At 47.1% G+C, this 24,031-nt stretch overlaps 1 protein-coding gene across 2 annotated transcripts in view; it reads left to right on the top strand.

The window, feature by feature from the left end:
* The window catches only part of LOC118375422 (zinc finger homeobox protein 3-like), a 192,022-nt gene that overhangs the window by 88,715 nt on the left and 79,276 nt on the right, over window positions 1-24,031 (top strand). For both annotated transcript variants that reach the window (XM_052481661.1, XM_052481660.1), the window contains one exon: window positions 17,917-18,148. In XM_052481661.1, the coding sequence (XP_052337621.1) occupies window positions 17,917-18,148 (232 nt within the window). The remainder of the gene's footprint in view (window positions 1-17,916; window positions 18,149-24,031) is intronic.

Here is a 24,031-nt window from a genome sequence, read left to right as displayed (position 1 = left end):
GGACATACCAGTAAATTCGAAGGATAGATTACTGTAGATTACTACCTGTAAATCGTGCCGTTTGGTGTGAGAGCCGCCCTGCCCGTACATCTGGAGGGCCGTTTAGTGCCTTTCAAAGAAGAGCCCCAGCAACAGAGTATTCCCCGTATTCAACTCAACTTTTAAATCATTAAACATGATGAAGACATCTCCACAAAGTCAGGGGTTTATACACGAAAATCAAACGCCATCTGCCATCTCTGATCAGAGGCAACAGCCTTCAGGCCGGGGTTACGAAGGCACAACAGGAAAAGCCATTAACTGCCAATCACTGTATCGATCGACAAGCCAGTCCACCACTAGCATCACCCCCCCCCCCCACACACACACACACACTCACAGACTCACACATATAAGCACTTACTGTATACAAACACACACTCAGTCACATAACAATCTTCCCTCATACTGCCTGGTTGGTTAGACCAGTCTGAAATGTGGAGGTTAGGCTACTCATCAGAGGAAAGTACACTCCTTTCCTCGCCTCTCTCTCCTCTCTCTTGCTCTCTGTCTAAGCGTTACCCGTTGAATGATCTAAAGATCATCTAGCTGCTACCTTCCACGTAAGAAGAAGGTTGTCTCTTTACCTTGGCTCTGTTGTTTATGTTGTCTGAAGAACAGGCACGCTGCTTAAGATATTTTCAATTTAAAACACAACCCTGCGTTCTCTCTATCTAAAAATCACCCCAAATGAACTCTGCCACCATGTGAGCGCCGACACTCCACCACTCATCCGTTTCCCTCAACATTTTTGGAGCCCGACATCAGATAAAAAGGGAAAACTAATAGTCTGCCAAGGACAAAAGAGGGAAAAAAGGGGGGATTGATTTTTGCCTCCATTTCCAATGGTGTCGTTGGGACTAAGGGTCATTAGAAGAATATTTACCTACTTCCCAGCTTAATAGAGATGCTGTGTATCAGGGAGTGATCGGGAGCAGAGGTCAGGGCTGGGGGGAGCAATTAAAGTGTATGGATCCAGGAACCCAGGGCCCGTCCCATTGTGTGTGCTGCAGGCACCAACTGATAGGTGAGCTGATAGTACGGGAAAGGCAATGCATATTGAACATGGCTTTATAAATGTATTGAGCCAAATGAACTGGAGCTGCACTAAGGAGAGATGCATGCACACACTATCTTTACTAGGAGTACACATAATGCACTCATTCAGTGTTTTCCACAGTTATTGTTATTTTTGCTTACCAACGTCAGTACTCTTAAGATTTCAAAGTGGCCCGAATATCTAAGCAATGTTCTTTCTTATTTATTTCCTCGTATCTCTTTCTCGCTCCCATTTGAGTGGTCTTCCCTCTGGCCATACAATAGCCAGATCCAGGCATCAGGCATGATGAATGTGGCCCGGGGCCTATACCCTCGCTCTGCCTCTGTAGTGGCCTCATCGACACATTAGCCTGGGAGGGAGAGAGAGAATGAGAGAGAGGGAGGGAAAGAGGGAGGGCGAGATACAAACCAGACTAGCCATTTTCCTCGTCCTGCTCATAAATATTTGTGCGGCTGATTTATAAACAACGAAGCCAGAGACTAGATCAAAGTGAACTGTAACGGTTATGTAAAACCAGGGCTTTTCACGACACTGCCCTACAACACACCATGCTTATACCTATTAAAGACAAAGCCATATATCACACGCCATATTGGCAAGACTATTGAGTGGCCCCGTGCAGTTTAAAGCTTGGTGTTGCCCCTGCTATGACTCTAGGTCTCACAGCGCTAGACTGTAAGCTGCTCACACTACTAAAAGGCTATAGGTACAGTGGGGCAAAAAAGTATTTAGTCAGCAACCAATTGTGCAAGTTCTTCCACTTAAAAAGATGAGAGAGGCCTGTAATCTTCATCATAGGTACACTTCAACTATGACAGACAAAATGAGAAAAAAAATCCAGAAAATCACATTGTAGGCTTTTTAATTAATTTATTTGCAAATTATGGTGGAAAATAAAGTATTTGGTCACCTACAAACAAGCAAGATTTCTGGCTCTCACAGACCTGTAACTTCTTCTTTAAGAGGCTCATCTGTCCTCCACCTGTATTAATGGCACCTGTTTGAACTTGTTATCAGTATAAAAGACACCTATCCACAACCTCAAACAGTCACACTCCAAACTCCACTATGGCCAAGACCAAAGAGCTGTCAAAGGACACCAGAAACAAAATTGTAGACCTGCACCAGGCTGGGAAGACTGAATCTGCAATAGGTAAGCAGCTTGGTTTGAAGAAATTAACTGTGGGAGCAATTATTAGGAAATGGAAGACATACAAGACCACTGATAATCTCCCTCGATCTGGGGCTCCACGCCAGATCTCACCCCGTGGGGGTCAAAATGATCACAAGAACGGTGAGCAAAAATCCCAGAACCACACAAGGGGACCTAGTGAATGACCTGCAGAGAGCTGGGACCAAAGTAACAAAGCCTACCATCAGTAACACACTACGCCGCCAGGGACTCAAATCCTGCAGTGCCAGACTTGTCCCCCTGCTTAAGCCAGTACATGTCCAGGCCCGTCTGAAGTTTGCTAGAGAGCATTGGATGATCCAGAAGAAGATTGGGAGAATGTCATATGGTCAGATGAAACCAAAATAGAACTTTTTGGTAAAAACTCAACTCGTCGTGTTTGGAGGACAAAGAATGCTGAGTTGCATCCAAAGAACACCATACCTACTGTGAAGCATGGGGGTGGAAACATCATGCTTTGGGGCTGTTTTTCTGCAAAGGGACCAGGACGACTGATCCATGTAAAGGAAAGAATGAATGGGGCCATGTATCGTGAGATTTTGAGTGAAAACCTCCTTCCATCAGCAAGGGCATTGAAGAGGAAACGTGGCTGGGTCTTTCAGCATGACAATGATCCCAAACACACCGCCCGGGCAACGAAGGAGTGGCTTCGTAAGAAGCATTTCAAGGTCCTGGAGTGGCCTAGCCAGTCTCCAGATCTCAACCCAATAGAAAATCTTTGGAGGGAGTTGAAAGTCCATGTTTCCCAGCCACAGCCCCAAACATCACTGCTCTAGAGGAGATCTGCATGGAGGAATGGGCCAAAATACCAGCAACAGTGTGTGAAAACCTTGTGAAGACTTACAGAAAACGTTTGACCTCTGTCATTGCCAACAAAGGGTATATAACAAAGTATTGAGAAACTTTTGTTATTGACCAAATACATATTTTCCACCATAATTTGCAAATAAATTAATTAAAAATCCTAAAATGTGATTTTCTGGATTTTTTTTCTCATTTTGTCTGTCATAGTTGAAGTGTACCTATGATGAAAATTACAGGCCTCATCTTTTTAATTGGGAGAACTTGCACAATTGGTGGCTGACTAAATACTTTTTTTGCCCCACTGTATGTGCTATTGCTTGCACTCTCCTGCACTCAGCCTGTAAACTCGTTTGATACGTTTAATATTTTGTAAATGTCTGTAGCCAGTAAATGATATGCTGCCGTGTAATACAGCAGTTTAACAAGAGGAGTCAGTGTGTCCTATGGAAGAGGGGAGTAGACAGCTGCACAGGCTGGTTCAGGCAGCCAGCCGGTCAGCCAACACAAAGGCCATGCCATCTCCAGAAGAGGGAGGATGGGTGGGGGGAAAGGGGAGGGGTCATCTCTGTCATGGGACAGCTTTATGGGTCTAAGCCTGGACAGAGAGAGAGAGAGAGAGAGAGAGAGAGAGAGAGAGAGAGAGAGAGAGAGAGAGAGAGAGAGAGGGCTTGAGATCTGCAGTATCATACACAGCAACACCCCCTAGGCCCACTGTGCAGGGAGAAGAGTGGAGTAGGGCAGACATTCCACACCTACAGACACTGTTTACCTCCCTTTTCCTTGGCCTTACTCGGCCCCCCTGTGAGTGAGGGAGTGTGGGGGTATGAGAGGAGAGGCACTGCTCTCTCTCTGCTGACCCCGGCTCTCTCCCAGATTAATAACACCAGAGACTGGCAGATGCAGGGAGGGCCGTGGGGACGCCTGCTAGTTGACCTCTGTGGGAGGGAGAGCAGGGTGGGTAATGGGAGAGAAAGAAAGTCTTTCTCAACGGAGATTCCCCCCTTTGTCCTAAAAATAGCTGAATAAACAGGGGATCCATCACCAGGACATGTGCCCAGGCAGCCAGGCAGGGTGACAGTGGTGGTGATGGGGCTAGGCTTCATGGGGAGGGTGACTGCTAAACAGCCTGTCTCTCTGAGGACATCTGGCCCCCTGGCTCACAGGGAACATGGTGACACTGTTTTCACTGCACACTTCACCTTATCCCTTACATAACACATAGCCAGCCAGCCAGCCAGCCTCTATCTCTCTCTGTCTCTCTCATGTGTGAACACTCACTCACAGACAGAATAGCTCTGCCCATGTTCTTTACCCACTGGGCTTTGTCTGTGTATTATAGCAGCTACTATGACGTGAGAGGGTTTTTTTACTGTATGTGTGTGTTTGGTTGTATAACTGTTTACTACCAACAGTTGAAACTGGAGGAACCAGTTATTTTAGTGGAAACCTCCAAGCGAGGACATGTTTGATAGGAAAACCACAGCAGCGCTGGTTTGGACATGGAGGACAGAGCCCGTGAGTGAATATTCTATTATAGTTACACCTTGTATTTAAGCAGAAGATTGAGGGAATTGCAGGATGAGTCTGCCCAGGTAGGTGGGTGTTCTCTGTTCTGCATAGGGGTGTGTGCATGTGTGAACAGTATGCGCGTGTGTGTGTGTGTGTGTGTGTGTGTGTGTGTGTGTGTGTGTGTGTGTGTGTGTGTGTGTGTGAGAATGGAAAGCAGACAGCTTCTCCCCAGTGTGTCTGACTCCAGCATGGTGAGAGTTGAGTTCAAAGCCCTGCTGGAACATCACAGGGCTGAAGCTGAATGAGGCTGAGTGAGGCAGAGTGAGTCAGACGAGCCAGCCCGTGGTCTGGGAAGGGTTACTGAATTATTACTGATGGTTTCAGGGTAACTGTCTGACCGCAGGTCTGGCGAATTTTAATCATTTATTTGATTGTCTGCATGTGCTGATTAATCAATCTGAGGGAGATCTGCAGGATTAACTAGCCCATTATTCCTTTGTAAGAAGATTTTAAAAGACTTTAAAATATCATGTTCCATTTATCATTTATTTTTAGTCCCCTGCTGATGAGGGAGAAATAAAAACTGAGGTGAGATTGGGCAGAACAGCAACAGAGGGGAAGTGCTGGGGGAAGAGGGGGAGGGGAAAGAGAGAGGGGAGGGGAAGTGCTGGGGGAAGAGGGGGAGGGGAAAGAGAGAGGGGAGTGGAAAGAGAGAGGGGAGGGGAAAGATGGAGGGGAGGGGAGGGGAGGGAAGGGGAAAGAGAGGGGGAAAGAGAGAAAGAGAGAGGGAAATGGAGAGGTGAGAATGAGAGAGGGAAAGGGAGAAAGAGAGAGGGAAAGGGAGAAAGAGAGAGGGAAAGGGGGAAAGAGAGAGGGAAAGGGGAGGGGAAAGAGAGAGGGATAGGGAGAAAGAGAGAGGAAAGGGAGAGGTGAGAATGAGAGAGGAAAGGGAGAGGCGAGAAAGAGAGAGGGAAAGGGAGAGGTGAGAAATAGAGAGGGAAAGGGAGAAAGAGAGAGGGAAAGGGGAGGGGAAAGAGAGAGGGATAGGGAGAAAGAGAGAGGAAAGGGAGAGGTGAGAATGAGAGAGGAAAGGGAGAGGCGAGAAAGAGAGAGGGAAAGGGAGAAAGAGAGAGGGAAAGGGAGAAAGAGAGAGGGAAAGGGAGAAAGAGAGAGGGAAAGGGGAGGGGAAAGAGAGAGGGATAGGGAGAGGCGAGAATGAGAGAGGGAAAGGAGAGAAAGGGAGAGGTGAGAATGAGAGAAAGGGAAAGGAGAGGGTGAGAAATAGAGAGGGAAAGGGAGAAAGAGAGAGGGAAAGGGGAGGGGAAAGAGAGAGGGATAGGGAGAAAGAGAGAGGAAAGGGAGAGGTGAGAATGAGAGAGGAAAGGGAGAGGCGAGAAAGAGAGAGGGAAAGGGAGAAAGAGAGAGGGAAAGGGAGAAAGAGAGAGGGAAAGGGAGAAAGAGAGAGGGAAAGGGAGAAAGAGAGAGGGAAAGGGAGAAAGAGAGAGGGAAAGGGGAGGGGAAAGAGAGAGGGATAGGGAGAGGTGAGAATGAGAGAGGGAAAGGGAGAAAGAGAGAGGGAAAGGGAGAAAGAGAGAGGGAAAGGGAGAAAGAGAGAGGGTTAGGGAGAAAGAGAGAGGGAAAGGGAGAGAGAGAGAGAAAGAGGGAAAGGGAGAGGGACAGGGAGAAAGGGAAAGGTAGAAAGGGAGAGGGACAGGGAGAAAGGGAGAGGGAAAGGGAGAAAGAGAGAGGGAAAGGTAGAAAGGGAGAGGCGAGAAAGAGAGAGGGAAAGGGAGAAAGAGAGAGGGAAAGGTAGAAAGGGAGAGGCGAGAATGAGAGAGGGAAAGGGAGAAAGAGAGAGGGAAAGGGAGAAAGGGAGAGGGGAGAATAAGAGAGGGAAAGGGAAAGGGAGAAAGAGAGAGGGAAAGGGGCTTTTCGACCAGGAGAGGAAAAACACCAGATTTAACTACGGCAGAAACATACTGTAGAGACCTCATGGAGGCATAGACCAATAGATACGATTTCATGAAAAGAGCCAGTGAGAGGCGGGAGAGAGAGAGAAAGGGAGGAGAAACAACAGGACCAGGAAGTAGATGGGAAAGTGATTGCTCTCCACCTGGAGCAGACTGTCTGCCTGCCTGTGTGTCTGGGAAAGGGCGGAGTGCTGTTGCAGTGGACTCTTGCCCTGCTCTCTCCTCTAGGTAAATTCAGTTCTCTTACTGAGTGTAGCTCAATCTAACAATGGCAGAATTCCTGGGTGCAGCCCCACCTACGCCATATCCATGCTATAAATTCTCAATCTGCCGACTGTTTGTGTTATGTCATGTAATTCCTTTGATTCCGACATACCTCTGTTTGTAAATACAAGAGGCACTCAAAGGGCTGTGGTTACTTTACAAGTATGGCGCCCCCGGCGCTTTGGTGGAGAATAGTGGGAGGGAGAGGGAGAGAAAGGAATAGGGAGAGGTGGTTAGAAACTGTATCTACTTCCCATGGCTCCTCTGTCAGGCCCACTCCCTCCAGCCTCTGGTTGCACGGTCATGCAGTCAGTCAGGCAGAGAGGCAGGAAGGCAGACAGGCAGGCATAGGCCACAGCACAGCAGAGAGGAACGGAGTAAAGCAGGAACAGGGCAGAAAGCTAAGAGGGAGGAGGAGTATGTCCTCACTCATGGCTGAACACGGGCTCCTTAATTATGCGCATTTTAGCAGGTTTTACCTTTACCACTTTCCTCCGGGGGTTGAGATTAGTGCTCACCATGCTTGATTTACGGCACAATAACTGAACAAGAGGTTTACCTAATCAATAAACAGGAAGGGGAGAAAGTGGTGGCCTTTGAGGTATAGTTTGTTACTTTGTGCACCAGTAAGCAGGGTGTATAGGTGGACAGGGCAGCGGGACTGTGATGCCAGCCTGCCCGATGCCTGAGCGGTACGTTGAGCTCACCGCCTAGCTGTGCCTGCTCCTCTAACGTCTCTCCTCGCCACAGTCACTGGAGTGGAAAACATTATGGGAGGTCAACAACAAGGAAGGTCAGCAACACATTGCATAATAAGGGCACTCCTCCAAAACATTAATGAATTAAAATCACAAGTTGTCCTATAAAAAGGGGCTTAATACGATCTTACAACCTACGTGCGTAATTTACATTAAAAGGAATACAAAGCTTTCCTGTGCGGTGGGGAGCAGCAGGTTGCTGTGCCCTGGGCAGCCAGCTCCAACGACCTCGCTGTGGTTATTTTGGGAATCTCCAATGCCCTGCCAGGCCAGCAGAGGTCTTTCAGCACTAGGCTCCTCTGCTCTGGAAAAGCTTCTGCCAGCGTGACTAAAGCAGTAGGCTGCCTCCAATTAGACCGGGCTGTGTTGGGTTTTTGTGATGACCACCATATCTCAGCTGTAATTATGCTGCGCTGGGAATGATGAGGGTTTAGGTTATTGATCTTCCATTGATCACACTGATCAATGAGCACTTTGTTTGTCTTTTTATGGAAAGTGAGGTTCTCATTTTTTCTACGTCTAATAAGCAGGCTGGGCAGAAATGACCCTATAAAGCCAGAATGGCTTTTTGTGTTAGCAGGGCCCTGGTGTATTCGATGATATTATGGGAAAGAGGGGTTAGACCTTCACAGAGCACCACTTTTCAACACAAGTGTACACACTCCCGTTGGGCATGGGTTAGAGGCTGGCGGGGGTCTTAGGAAGAACTCATTTCAAATTCATGTCTAGTTGGGGGGGCAGAAGAAGTAAGGCTTCAGGGCATGCTTTTTCCATCAGATAGTGTCTCTACTGATAGAGAACAGGACTCATTATATGAACTTTGAATGAGTATCAGGTGATTAGGAAAATAATTTGTTTTTAGCGTATGAAGACGCATACAGTTGGTAACAACATAGTGTTTTTAACACTATAACACCCCTTTTGAATGTTGTATGCTTATCGTAGCTATTAGTAGGTTCTAGTGTGAAGAGGAAGTCTTGGACTGTGATGTGTAGAATAGGTGCAGGGTTGAAGTTCTAACGGCTTCATAGTAGATGTGGGTGTACGGAGCTGGTAGAAGAACTCTCGACAGTAGTTTCACTCCACCAACAGGGTACTTAACCTCCATACATAACATCACAGTCCAAGCCTTCCTCTTTACACTAGCACCTTATCTAACTGCTCCGCCCCCATTCACTCATTTGCATTTTAGTAAGGGGACCACTCAACTGCCTTTCTGGTCCTTTTGTCAGCTTGCTGCTGCTAATGAAAGATGTCCCCTTAAGATTGGGTTAAATATTGACTCTGGCTCAGTCCCATCATTGGTGTCTTAATTATCTCGCCAGTGTAGAGCAGTAGCTAGGGTAGGGCACTGAAGAGGGGCAGGCTAGGGCAAGGCGGAGCGAGCGAAACACTTCCCCTATAGAGGTTTCAAACCCACACTCCAACTACTTCATAGTGAATTTTATATAAAGAAGAACAGGAAAGTAATGAGAGAAAACACACAGCATTACACTCTCACTGCCTTATTGCATAGCCCAAAGCAGCGACCAATTATGTGGTAATGAAATATTTACACAGCCAAACTGGGAATGCCAGAGGTGAAAGCTAGATAATACAAGCCTGGAGGAGATTGTATTCTGTATCGCTCCTCCCGTTACGTCAGCATCTCTCATCTCAGCCAGCCAGGCTGGGTGGAACAGGAGGAGAGAAACGAATGACACCACCAAGCCCAGAGGCTAAAGTATAGGGTCAGAGTTACAGCCCAGCCCTATGGACTCCTCTCCTCCTCTAGCTTTTCCCCTCTCCTCCTCTCCCCTGACAAGATACACTGGCTCATCTAGGGGCTTCATCTGGGTCATGGTAGCGAGAGGTTGGTAGAGAAAAGGAAGGGCAGCCATCTTGGTGACACTGTGATAGACAGTGTGGTGCTGATGAGAGGTCCAGTTTGACCCTAGGGGTGCAGCGCTGGGTCTGGTGACACATCTGTCATCTGTCCCAGTCACAAAGGGGTCGCAGCAGATCTAAGCGGGTACAACTAGGATGTTTGTTGTCATAGACTAATGGCGTTTTGGTCATGTTCTGGCTCTGAATTAAATTTCCACTGACTGTATTAATCATCACAAGTGCCATTTGTCTGTACTCCTCACCCCCAAGCACCTATGGCTTCTCTGCTACCGTACCCTCCACTACCCCCACCTGCTCCCCATCCACCTAATAAGCAGCCTGTGGTCCACACCTCCAGCCGGCCCACAAGGCCATGCTGCAATTGTTTGGCTGGCAAGTGACAAATAGGGTACTGTGGTTGTCAGGGTCTCTGTCACCTGTGTGGTCGCCAGGCCAGGGCTGCCTCTACCTCTGCCTCCGTAACAGGCAAACCCACAATGAAACCAAGTACTCTCATGTACAGCCACTGTAAGTCCGTCATCTGTCTCATTTAGCACCCACACACGTCAGAAACACTAGACGTCCCTATTCAGCTAGTCAATGCATTGCCATTCAAGAGCACTAGTCCTATTACAATGTGTTGTAATGCATTCCTCAGATTCCCTGCTGACTTGCATGGAAGTCGCAGATATTTTGAAGGATTTAATTTTATACGTGGCTCTAGGCCTCTTTAGTGTAGCGTTTTAGCAGTGTGTTGGAAGTGCCTCTAAGGTTTGTAAAATAAACATTTGCCTCAAGCAGGGAGGAGAATATCATTGCAGAGACTATATCCAAACCCCTCCCTATCCCCCAGCCCAGTGCAGAGTAGCCGGCTTACCATGCTAACCATGGCTGGGCTTTAAGCCTTGCCTACAGGCCAAGTGCTAGCTGGGAGGCTGAGTGGTCTGGGTACATGCTGCTGTCAGAATCCTACAGGGTGCTGTCAGCAGGGTTTCTTTGGGAAGGGGGGCAGATAATGTAAGGGAGGAGGGGGGTTCTGGGTTGTGGCTGCCAAGTGCAGGTGTGGATTTTCCACAGACCTGCTTGTTCTCTCTCTCACGTGAAAACTGACCTGCATGGTGTTTATACTCATAGGAGGTGGCTGGTGAGACAATATCTCATCACTGGATAGAACAGGCATATACCATAACACCACTCCACACCACCCCAGTCTAGACTACTGTACAAGGCCTCAGCTCTGACCAGCTTATTGTTTTCCCTCCTCCCGAAGCCCTTATTTCTCATTAGGATAGATATGACATGTGTTAGTAAACCCTTGATACCTCCTGAAGTCTTGTCTTTATTCAAATAGAAGACGAGACAACATCAGGGCCTTTGAAATGCATGTGAACGTCTCTGCTGCTTGGGTTTGATGGAGTCTGTCTCCTGTTTGGAGCTGTAATGAGAACCAGAGAAACACATTCTTCCCCAGTCAGTCCTGTCCTAATAATTACCATCACCACTGTCCAAAATGGAGGGTTGTGTTGTTGATGAGGCAGTGGGAGGCAGTGGGTTTCTGGGAAGAGCAGCACAAGGGCAGGCCCAGAGTTGCCCTCCTGATATTCCAGATGGCATAGAGCCGATGCAGATGTCATTGAGTGGTCGGAACAGCTGTTTTCTTTGTGCCCCCGTGGTGTAACACAGCTGTCGCCTCCTGCAGGCAGAGTTATTGTACTGCAGCGTCGGCTCTGTTCTCTGCTCGGCTCACCCAGGCTAGCATTCATTAAAGCACCATGAGGCTAAACTGTTAATTAGCTGCTCAGAGAGAAGGGCGACGGCTCGCTATTAATTTACCATACTTTTTTCTCTCGTATTATTCAGGTGCTTGACATCATTTCCTCCCCGTCTCAGAATAATTTGCAGTGTGTCGCAAAAGTAGGGGCCCGTCTCATTAAGAGGCGGGAAATGTGTTTATCTGGCTGAGACTAGAAGTGGACCTTATGTATGTATGGCCATGCTTATCCAAATATTGTTAATGAGAGGGACCCGGGATGCCGGCGTGGGGCTCCGGTGGGCATAGGCCCAGGCTCGTTATCACCGTGCTGGGCATTGATCTCTCCCCGCTCAGCCTCCTCCTTCTCTCTTAGAGCAGAGTGACTCACTCATGAATTATATGAACACATTGATCAGCTGATTGAGAGCCATTGTTTCGAGCCCAGGGTCAATATTGAAGAAGCGATTATCCAACTCTTGTTTTCGCCCTGTGTATGTGAGAATGTATTATTCGGCTGCTTGTCACTACACCCCACCCCCCCCCCTCCTCGCTCCCCAGCCACACAAAGAGACATGCTACCACAGCATACACAATCAACATGGGCCAAATGACTGGCTGCATTGATTGCCTTCCCTCTGCAATTATGTTCCCATTGTTTACTTTCCAGAATCTTACTTATTAAAAAGGAATTCAATAATTATTGCTTTATTTAATGTTAAAGTTAGGCTGAGTGGCTGCCTGAAGCCGAGGCCCAGCCAGCAGCAGTATTGTATTAAGGCACTGTGACCCCCCGACTCCCACTGTGCTCCCAGTAGCCTGTGTTTACCTATTGCCCAGCCTGTAGAGAGCTACTGTCATCCATCTTTACCTCGCTGCCCTCCCCGATGACAAAGAGGCCTCCTTTCTCTCTCTCAGACAAATATGCAGCCTGTTGTTTTTTCAGTTGTAGCAGTTGATCATCACCCCACTGGCAGGAGGGAGAGTCACTAATTGTCTGGTGTGCTTTTAGACAAAAGGAGAGAGCCCAGGGTTGGGCCGAGAGGGATTAGGGAGCGAGAGGAGAGGAGAGGAGAGAGGGGAAGGGGAGGGGGACAGGAAGCAGTAGGTATGCAGTTTGGTGCGGATACATGCAGTCCCCCCAGCCACAGCGCAATGTCTGGGCTTGTCGCCGCTCGCAGTGGCTAATTCGAACCAGCCGCTGAACTTGGCACCCGCAGCGGCTTCTGTGGTCGTGGCTGCTGTTCCTGCTGCTGCCGGCGGAGTGGGAATCACAGGCAAAGCTGCAATCACTCAGACTCCAGCCGCTCTCCCTATCTTCTCTCTGCTAAACAGCCTACCTTCCTTTCAGGTGAATCCCAGAGCCCCTCTTTACAAGACCCCAGCCTCCTGCACCCCACACAACCCGCCAAGTCACACACACAACCCCAAGGCTACCTGTGTCAGCACACGGCTCAGTCACACACACAACCCCAGGGCTACCTGTGCCAGCACACGGCTCAGTCACTCACACAACCCCAGGGCTACCTGTGCCAGCACACGGCTCAGTCACTCACACAACCCCAGGGCTACCTGTGCCAGCACACGGCTCAGTCACTCACACAACCCCAGGGCTACCTGTGCCAGCACACGGCTCAGTCACACACACAACCCCAGGGCTACCTGTGCCAGCACACGGCTCAGTCACTCACACAACCCCAGGGCTACCTGTGCCAGCACACGGCTCAGACACTCACACAACCACAGGGCTACCTGTGCCAGCACACGGCTCAGTCACTCACACAACCCCAGGGCTACCTGTGCCAGCACACGGCTCAGTCACTCACACAACCCCAGGGCTACCTGTGCCAGCACACGGCTCAGTCACTCACACAACCCCAGGGCTACCTGTGCCAGCACACGGCTCAGTCACTCACACACTGAGATATTCTACACCCGGCTCAGAGTGGGTTTTTCAGACCATCTTCTTTCTGTCTTTTCACAGTAAATACAATGACCTCGTTGGATGTAATTGCTGCCATGACATCAGTGTGTGTGAATAACATAGGTGCTACTCGACATTATTCATCAACATGCCTTGTGCCTGGAACCAGCTCATCATTTTGCCCCTCGGTCAATGGTGAAACCATGGCGCTATGATATCACCGGATATGGTATCCTCATTGATATGGTAAAGAGTATGGATCAGGTTTAAATGGCAGCACACTGTGGCCTGTAGGTTCTGTGTCCTGTAGGTTCTGTGTCCTCTCCCTGTCTCTGTCCCATGTTCACCTCCTGTCACCAGCGCTCACACACACACACAAACACACTCAGTGCCGTCCGGAAAGCGGCCAGCTTTACCTTTAAGTGCTGAGAATCACTGGGATAATTACAAAGCAATACACAGCCAGACACTCACTGGCTCGTTCACACAGGGAATTTGGCAGCTCTTGCTGAATTGATAGCCATTTAGCCCGTGGATAGTCATCTGTTTTAATGCATTAATTTTGTATTAACAGCACTGCCAAATGTAATGGTGGAAATTGGGGTATGATCATAATGGAGAGTGTGTGCGTGCCTGTCTCTCTGTGTGTGTGTATGTGTGTGTGTGTGTGTGTGTGTGTGTGTGTGTGTGTGTGTGTGTGTGTGTGTGTGTGTGTGTGTGTGTGTGTGTGTGTGTGTGTGTGTGTGTGTGTGTGTGTGTGTGTGTGTGTGTGTGTGTGTGTGTGTGTGTGTGTGTGTGTGTGTGTGTGTGTGTGTGTGTGTGTGTGTGTGTGTGTGTGTGTGTGTGTGTGTGTGTGTGTGTGTGTGTGTGTGTGTGCGCGCACCTTAATTTCCACGTGTGTGTTTATGTGTGTGCATGTATTATACTGCTCCATTGGGGGCCATTCTGTGGAATTACCGGCTTGTGTTGGCACTCTCGCTGCCTTCCACCCTTCCAGTAATACCCATGTCCATGTCACATTGGCTCTCCTCTCTTCTCCTCTCCCAGCTACTGTTTTGGTTAAAGGTGTATTTTTACATCCCATTGAAGTGGATGGAAATGCAGGTGTATGCAGCACTCTGGGTGGGTGTTGTAACTGATCTGTCCTTATATTGCCAACTGAGAGGCCAGGGTGCAGTGTTAAGTTGCCAGAGAGATGATGTGTTGGCGCCCACACCGCCCCAGTCCCTCTCCACCTGTATGAGCACAGAACCCTGCTTCAACCTCCACAGAGAGAGGAGGTAGAGTACAGAGGCCTGGCTACAGAACAGCACACACATTCTGCCTCCCTCGCCCCATCCTTCTCCAGCACTCCATGCTCCCATTCTCTTATCCATGTTCGGCTAAAACTCCTGTCTCCTGTACGACTGTCGTAAATTCCCAGCCAATTAAATGGAACTGAAGAGAAATTGAAGCCATGCGGCCTGTTGAGGAGGGGCTGACAGCCGTCCTCCAGCCTCCACCCAGCTCTGTAGCTCAGCTCCTCTCAGGGCCTCAGTGGGGTGCTTGGTGCTCAGGGGCCCCGGTGCAGGGCAGCCGAGGCAGCCTCCTCTCCTCTTCTTTGGAACGGCCAGGCCAGCTCCTCCCAGCTTTCTCTCCCAACATGACTTTTTAATTAAACCGCTGAATTCCTGCACTCCAGTTGGAGGTGATTTATCAGCTAGGGGCTTCATTGCAGGATCATAGGAAACAGACACAGGCCCTGTCTAATGCATTACTGTGTTTCACATCCAACGTTTGTGTGTACGTGTGTGTGTGCTCCTAGATAGCATCACTAGACTCTCTCACAACTATAATGTTGATGGAATCCCGTGTGTTTGTGAGCGTGCACATGCATGGGGGTGTTTCAGAGAGCCCCTGTTCCCATGGGTAGTGTTTAATCCCGTCTCTCATATAGAGCTCCCACCTACAACTGGTCAGATGGACCAGTCCGGGAGGGGGGTACACTGCTGTGTTGGCCCTGTACTGATCAGGCCCCATATCTCTAACAGTCCTCCATCACCCCCACACTCTGTTTGGTACGGCCCGGTGCTGTTTGAGTAAGTGTGGTTGTAAACACACTTACAGGTGTCTGTGGTCTGTAAGAGGTGGTGATACAGAGGGAATGAGGTCTGGTTTGGACTGAGTCGGGCCCTGCCTACAGCCCAGTCAGTTTGAGGTGATATACAGCCTGTTCTAGGCCAGGCAGTCTCAGGTTCACTCCTGCATAAATCCTGCTTTTTTTATGGGAAGCTGTAAAACTCCCAGGATTTTTTTTCTACCTCTTGAAACCAACTTTGAAGTTTAGGTCAGGTGTCGTCTGTTTTTTTTGTGTGAACTCACTGTCTCCTTTTTTGCAGCCTTGAGTCGTAATGCGGTAAGAAGTCCCTCTCGCTCCATTTTTTTTGTTCGACATCTGCTATGACTTTAAAACAGTGTGCCATTTCTCAGCTCAGCAATCACACAATGGATTTGGTGTTATCTACGAGTAAATCTGTCTGTCAGATTTCTCTGTACCTGAGCTCTGATGCAATATGTGTGGACGGAAGAGAAAGGGGGGGAAGAGGAGGAGAAAGGGGGGATACAGCTCGCACCAGCAGAATATCCAGCAGCACCTATTCAATGACATCATGGAGGGCTTCAAACGAGGCGAGGAGGGAGAGCACAGAGAGAGAGACAGACCCTTTTAGAATCACCTAATAATTCTATTACACTGAGCTGTGGGGCTTGCAAAAAATAAAAACTCCCTTCCTTTTCCTGGAAGCAGTGTCCTAATGTACGTTTAGGTGTAGAAGTGAGAAATATAAAACCAGGGAGAATGGAATACAATTGCCCAGAAAAGCCCATAGCGATATTACAATATTACCAGAAAATTAAACATTAGAAGAAAATATGGGAGCATTTCTGGGAACATAATATTGTTATGATTTTTTTCTCAGCCCAGGCTGTCAACACCTGATTCAGATGTAATGTGGTTAAAAATCTAATGTTTCCATTGCTTTTGCATTTCCCAGCCATCTAAACATGTTGCCTCAATGCAGGGCAAGCCGGTTCAGGCTCCTCTTAATTAATCAATTCGTTTTTCCCGACCTTTGTCTAAGTGTGGGGGGTGGCCTGTATGGGAGATTAAGAGAGTCGTGGTGGGAGGCAGATACAGGATAACAGCCATTTTTTCCTCTCTCTCAGTATGAAGCCACACATTCAAAATGAAGCCTGTTTCAAATAAAACGATACTGAAATGTAGCAATCTTTCTTATAATCTGCTTGTGCTTGCATTGTGTATCCAAGTTATTTTTATCATAGCCTTTTCAGATTTCACATGATATGACGAATTGCAGTAGCAATAGTCTTGGATAGGATTAATAATTACCTATCAAATTGTATCTCCACTAAGCTCCAATTGCCTTATTTTTGTTGCCTATACATGCAATTCTCAAAAGCTTTCAAAGCCATGCATGGAAAACCCGGCCATTGTTACAAATAAATCACCATTTTTACATGTATTTCTTTTCCTGGCAGTTTTTAATGGAGCATTAATGATGGACGGAAAGTACATTTATTTGGATTCATTATCTGATCTTGTCCCCATCTGGCAGTGAAGTGTTTGTTGTTTTCAGCCCATTCACCCACTCAGCCACTGAATCTCACAAGAGACTAGGCCATGAAGATTAGAATAGAAAGAAACATCTTGTGATGATTGACATTGATTGCAGCCCCAGAAATCCACAGCTAGACTCCAGAGTGGGCCGTATGAACAGAACATGACAGACGTGAGAACAGTGGCCATACTGAGTCTGGCCCTTCCATTATAAACATGAAATGATCAGGGCCCTGCTTTATAGGATAATTATCAATACCTCTGCCAATCCCCTAGTCAGGGCCATATTGTGTTGGCATTGTGCCATTGATTGGGCCTTGCAGGGGGTAATTAGTGTGTGGGTCCATGGTGTGGTGATGGGAGAGATGGTGTCACTGTGCTGTGTGGGGCACGTTGTGTGTCATTATACGGTGTGTGTTGGGTGTGGGGTAGAGTGGAGTTGGACTGTCAGTGTGGGGCACTTAGAGGAACTGTTGGGGTTGATAGGTCAATACTGTGGAGTCTCTGTCCCCTGAAGGTCACTACCCTGTTGAGGAATGATCTAGTTACTTTCAGAATGTGGTGTGCCCCCCCCACCCTCTCTCCCTGGTGCTTGCTGTGATAGGGAGGATTTGACTGGCCCTGATCAATATTTAGCATCCCATGCATGAAAAGGCAGATGTTTGGAGTTTCCTTCTCAGAGACGAGAGGCTTCTCTTGAGTGAAAGGGATCAATGCTCCCTTCCGTCTGCCAGGTCTGTGGTCCTGCGGTCCTCTGAGGGGTGCGTGATGTGTGTCTCTCGACCCCGCGCCTGGGCCCCTGAGACCAGCCCGGCTCCCACCCCTCTCTTCTCCTGTCCTGTTAGTCCACAGACAGATACAGCCAGACACAGAGAGAGATACAGGGCTCAGTCCAAACAGAACAGTGTGGAAGAGGGCTGGGTGTTAAACAACAGGGCTGTGATTGGTAATTGATTTGTTCATTTGCGAATTGTGTGAGTGAAAGTGAGTCAGTTGTGCCTGGCTAGTTGTCTGCCATCAGTTAAAAGCCCTTTCTCTCTCCCTCTCTCTCTCTCTCTCTCTCTCTCTCTCTCTCTCTCTCTCTCTCTCTCTCTCTCTCTCTCTCTCTCTCTCTCTCTCGCTCTCTCGCTCTCTCTCTCTCTCTCTCTCGCTCTCCTCCCATAGCACCTGCAGCATCAGGAGAACGCGGTGGAGGGAGATGCCTGCTACTACCACTGTGTGCTGTGTAACTACTCCACCAAGGCCAAGCTCAACCTGGTCCAGCATGTGCGCTCCATGAAGCACCAGCGCAGCGAGAGCCTGAGGAAGCTCCAACTCCTGCAGAAGGGCCTGCCTGAGGATGAGGAGGAGCTCAGCTCCATCTTCACCATCCGCAAGTGTCCGTCTGCTGATACAGGTAAGATATAGAGCAGGAGGACTTACTCTCCACTATATTTTACAATGGGAGGACTTACTCTCCACTATATTTTACAATGGGAGGACTTACTCTCCACTATATTTTACAATGGGAGGACTTACTCTCCACTATATTTTACAATGGGAGGACTTACTCTCTACTATATTCTACAATGGGAGGACTTACTCTCCACTATATTTTACAATGGGAGGACTTACTCTTCACTATATTTTACAATGGGAGGACTTACTGTCCACTATATTTTATAATGGGAGGACTTACTCTCCACTATATTTTACAATGGGAGGACTTACTCTCCACTATATTTTACAATGGGAGGACTTACTCTCCACTATATTTTACAATAGGTCTTACTCTCCACTATATTTTACAATGGGAGGACTTACTCTCCACTATATTTTACAATGGGAGGACTTACTCTCCACTATATTTTACAATGGGAGGACTTACTCTCCACTATATTTTACAATGGGAGGACTTACTCTCCACTATATTTTACAATGGGAGGACTTACTCTCTACTATATTCTACAATGGGAGGACTTACTCTCCACTATATTGTACAATGGGAGGACTTACTCTCCACTATATTTTACAATGGGAGGACTTACTCTCCACTATATTTTACAATGGGAGGACTTACTCTCCACTATATTTTACAATGGGAGGACTTACTCTCCACTATATTTTACAATAGGAGGTCTTACTCTCCACTATATTTTACAATGGGAGGACTTACTCTCTACTATATTTTACAATGGGAGGACTTACTCTCCACTATATTTTACAATGGGAGGACTTACTCTCCACTATATTTTACAATGGGAGGACTTACTCTCCACTATATTTTACAATGGGAGGACTTACTCTCCACTATATTTTACAATGGGAGGACTTACTCTCCACTATATTTTACAATAGGAGGACTTACTCTCTACTATATTCTATAATGGGAGGACTTACTCTCCACTATATTTTACAATAGGAGGACTTACTCTCTACTATATTCTATAATGGGAGGACTTACTCTCCACTATATTTTACAATAGGAGGACTTACTCTCTACTATATTCTACAATGGGAGGACTTACTCTCTACTATATTTTACAATGGGAGGACTTACTCTCTACTATATTTTACAATGGGAGGTCTTACTCTCTACTACATTTTACAATAGGAGGTCTTACTCTCTACTATATTTTACAATGGGAGGACTTACTCTCTACTACATTTTACAATAGGAGGTCTTACTCTCTACTATATTCTACAATGGGAGGACTTACTCTCTACTATATTCTACAATGGGAGGACTTACTCTCCACTATTTTACAATTGGTGGACTTACTCTCTACTATATTTTACAATGGGAGGACTTACTCTCTACTACATTTTACAATAGGAGGTCTTACTCTCTACTACATTTTACAATAGGAGGACTTACTCTCTACTATATTCTACAATGGGAGGACTTACTCTCCACTATTTTACAATTGGTGGACTTACTCTCTACTATATTTTACAATGGGAGGACTTACTCTCCACTATATTCTACAATGGGAGGACTTACTCTCTACTATATTCTATAATGGGAGGACTTACTCTCTACTATATTCTACAATGGGAGGACTTACTCTCTACTATATTTTACAATGGGAGGACTTACTCTCTACTATATTCTATAATGGGAGGACTTACTCTCTACTATATTCTATAATGGGAGGACTTACTCTCTACTATATTTTACAATGGGAGGACTTACTCTCTACTATATTCTATAATGGGAGGACTTACTCTCTACTATATTTTACAATGGGAGGACTTACTCTCCACTATATTTTACAATGGGAGGACTTACTCTCCACTATATTTTACAATGGGAAGACTTACTCTCCACTATATTTTACAATGGGAGGACTTACTCTCTACTATATTTTACAAGGGGATACAGACACACTCACCAGCTACTGGCTGTACCTGTAGCTGCTTCATAATACTTCACACAGGGACTAAAGTGGGCTTTATTTTATGTCATCTGCGGTATAGATATGAGCAGCAGTGCGTATGTTAATTATCAAAGATAATTTGATTACTTTCATGGAACCAGCCACCTTTAGACAGTGACTGTGCTGCTGTTGCTGTTGTTATTTTCCCTGCAAGGGAAATGTAATCAAAAACATACTGATAAACTAATTTTAAAAAGTAAGTGGTTGAAATGTGAGTAAGTGTCTGTGCCGTATCGTATTCAAACAAGACAAACAGTTCCCAATGCCACTGAGTCTGTGCTATGATATTGATATAAGCAGGTAAAACGATTATAAAATGGTGGACAATATATTTTCTTTGGCACCTCAGATTCAAAATACAGCGTGCTCTAGATTGTTTTACTTTTGCTGGGACACAGTGCATATCTACCAGGAAAGCCACCTTCCCTCTGTAACTCCTCCCACACAGGTAGAAGGCAGGAAGTAGCTACTGTGCCCCCGTTCTGTCAGGCACAAACCCTACACTACGTTTATTTATATATTTTTAGTTCAGAATAGTGCATGTATTCAGAAAAATGTTCCTAGTCAAAACTAAATGAACTGTAACTAATTATTTCTGCAGCCTTTTTCCTATATATGCACAATTCAGTTGGATGCTTTCTGAGAAATAATACTAATAATTCTGAGATCAGGCCGTGCCTGCAGTGAATGGAGCTACAGGGCCTTGCTGTTCAGCCAATAAAGACACATTCAGAGATGCCATCAGGCCAGAGGTAGGAGGAGAAAAGCAGCAATAACAGATACACCCACAGCAGCAGCAGTAAAAGGCACAAACAAAAGCCAGGATTGGTTGTTTGTTAGGGGCCGATTTAAAAAGGAGTGAGCTGCGGTCAATTAACACTGTGTCTTAGCACAGATTTGGTTTTCTAATCACTTTAACTTCTGCACCCTGACAAAGGGCCTCCATTGTGTGTACCCCCGCAGAGTGCCGTCACTGCCCTCCCTCCCTCACACTCACTCTGTGTGTTGTTATGTAAAAAAAAAGACCGGGCCTCTGAAGATGCTTTGTTCCAAGGAGGCAGGGATAATGAAGCCAGCGGCCGGGAAATTGCGCAAAAGGCAGTCACAGATCTGAGGCAAATCATTAGAGAACACATTTAGACGAGCAATTAAGGACAATTAAGCTTTCTGCTTACTGCACTCCAAATATGTTAATGACTACAGTACAGTGGACAAGTGAACATGTAAAAGCAAGAGGAAGCCCACTTAGGTTAAAAGGGTGGGGGGGTTGGGTATTTTGTGTTAGAGGAAGGAGGGGAGCTGTGGTGTGGTTCACAAACAAGTCTCATTTTCTCTTTTTTAGCTTGAGGTTGTGTTTATTTATATATCTTCTTTCCTAACCTTCGATGTTCGTTAATGGATGTTTGTAAGAAACTGAGTGAGGCTATAGCTGTATGTTAGGTAATGGGCTCCTGCGCGGGGGTGGTGTGAGCACACACACACACACACACACACACACACACACACACACACACACACACACACACACACACACACACACACACACACACACACACACACACACACACACACACACACACACACTGCACACATACGCTGGGGGTGCTCTCTCCAGCCCCCTTCGGAGATACATCAAACTACAGCCTTCCAGACCACATTATCCCACAGTAAACACACGACAAACACTACACGATGGTGGATAAAAAACGTTCTACTCTGTGATAATTGTTCAGGCCGCTAGTGGGGTTTAGTTCAAGGTTAATGCCTGCCTGAAGTGTGTACTTTTAAGATGACTTGATTGCCTTGCTGTCAGGTCCTTCAGTTGATTAATTTAATCACCTCATCTTTTCCCAAAAGTAATTCAGCTACTTTTGATCTGAGAGGTTGAGAAACAGAACGGGAGGGTTGTTAGGAATTAGATCACTAGGTTTGGCTGATTGTAACACACTGATGAAAGGCAAGGGGAGTTCATTGGAAACGTATCACAAGGTCAAAGGGTGGAATTGCTCATGTGTACAGGGCGTTGTTTTATCAAGACATCCAGAGATCATTATGATCCGGTACTTTAACCGTAAGCATAGAGATCTCCTAATGTCTCTCCCAGGCCCTATCCTGTGTTAGTGACTCTGTTAGCGGCTATGCACCATGCTAAGGGCCGTTGTTGTCATGCTCCTGAACAGTCTGGCATCCTGGGACTTTAGAAAGCCAGCGGATCCTTTAATAGCCTGTGACTTGATGTTTACCAAACTGAGCTCTGCGAGGCTCAGCGCTGAAGGCCTGTTTGATTGTGTTACAAATTCAGGCTCTGCTCGCTCCCACCTTACAGGCCAGCGGACACTCTCTGCCAGGAAAAGACTGGGCGCAGACCAAGAGCGTCTGGAACGGACGCCACCTCCCCTTTAAGAGCCAGGGCAAAGTTTTCCCTCTCTCCTTTGCCCTTTCTTTTTTCCTTTATATATAGTTTTTAAAGGTCCGTTAAATGAAATGAAGTGTGTAATAAAGAATGTCAGCCTTTTCTCGCTCTCCTACCCCCCCCTTCGAGCATCTTGATCGAATTACGCTGATAATGAACATACCTTTTCATCAGCGAGAATGAACTGTTGTGAATTCCTAGACTCCTCCCCCCTTCTGCCAAACTACCGCTTCACCTCCTAATGCCTTGTCCCGGCACCAGTGAATGACCCAGTCCCCCCACCCCTACCCCCTTTAGAGCTGAACCATTCCCTCCTGGTGTAATATTTAATTTCCTCCCCGCTAGCTCTTCGGAGGCGCAGGACCCTTTCTTGTGGTCGAGGCACAGTTGCTAAAGTGGTGGAAGGTTCCCCTGCTTGTTAAAACAAAGCTGACCCTGGATTTCTGGGTCAGCTAGGCAGTAATTCCCCTGACTGCTGCTGGGTTTGGAGCGCTGCTCTGTTGGTGTTAGGTGCTGGGCTACTAGTCTCCACAGGAGCCAGCTAAGAACTAGGCTTCCCCCAATCAGCAGCCTCCAATGGACAGCCCTAGGAGCCCTGACCACTGTATCAAAGACCAGAGTGATGTCATGAAGGAAAAAGGACAGATGACAACACAATAAGGCTTCTCTCTGCAAACAGATGCAGGCAGCACAGAAACTAGGACAGTGTTTGCAAGGTGTGTAATCACACATGCACTCACACAGAAAGCCTTGCTGGGGGAAAGGTCTGTGTTTTTAGGAAGCTGTGGGGTGCGTGCGGCTGGGTAGGTGGAATCTGAAGGCCAGAGGGTTTTGGTGCCATGTCTCCCCTCTGTCAATGGAGAGTGCTGCTAAGGCGGCAGAAATAAATTTCCCATCCAATTAGACCAACGCTGGGATAAAAGGCAGCCATTGTTTTTAATTCCTGTCCCTTCCCTGAAAATGTGCTGCTTAAGCACGTTCCTCTGTGGATCTGCCTCCATTTGTCTTCTTTAACCCTTTCTCTGGCTGGCCGGGGGGAACAAAGGAGGCCTCAGAGGGACCCCAGCCACACCCACACCCAGCCACACAGCTGCCCTGTCCCTGGGTGGAGAGGCCACAGAGCACAGCCCGCTGTTGCCCTGTACTAACACACTGCACACAGCCCAGACACCGACACCTCACTGGATACACTAGCAGAGAGAGGGAGGGGAGAAGAGACGAGAGGAGAAACTCTTGTTCCAGGTATGTGTGTGTGGGTTTTTAGTGTGTGCATGGGGACTGATAGCTAGTGTGACACTCGGGCATTGGATGACACTATTTGTTTTGAGTGATGTTCACCAGGGCATATAACTCACTGACACATTGGGGTTTCTCATTTCATAACAGTTAATGGACTAAAGTTATTTTTTGAGCACTGAAGAGAATGAGATCATGCCTTTTAAAAAGG

The sequence above is a fragment of the Oncorhynchus keta genome, chromosome 2 (assembly GCF_023373465.1).
Source record: "Oncorhynchus keta strain PuntledgeMale-10-30-2019 chromosome 2, Oket_V2, whole genome shotgun sequence".
NCBI classification, from domain to species: domain Eukaryota; kingdom Metazoa; phylum Chordata; class Actinopteri; order Salmoniformes; family Salmonidae; genus Oncorhynchus; species Oncorhynchus keta.
Note: the sequence above shows the minus strand (reverse complement) of the source record. Positions and strands in the feature narration are given on the sequence as shown.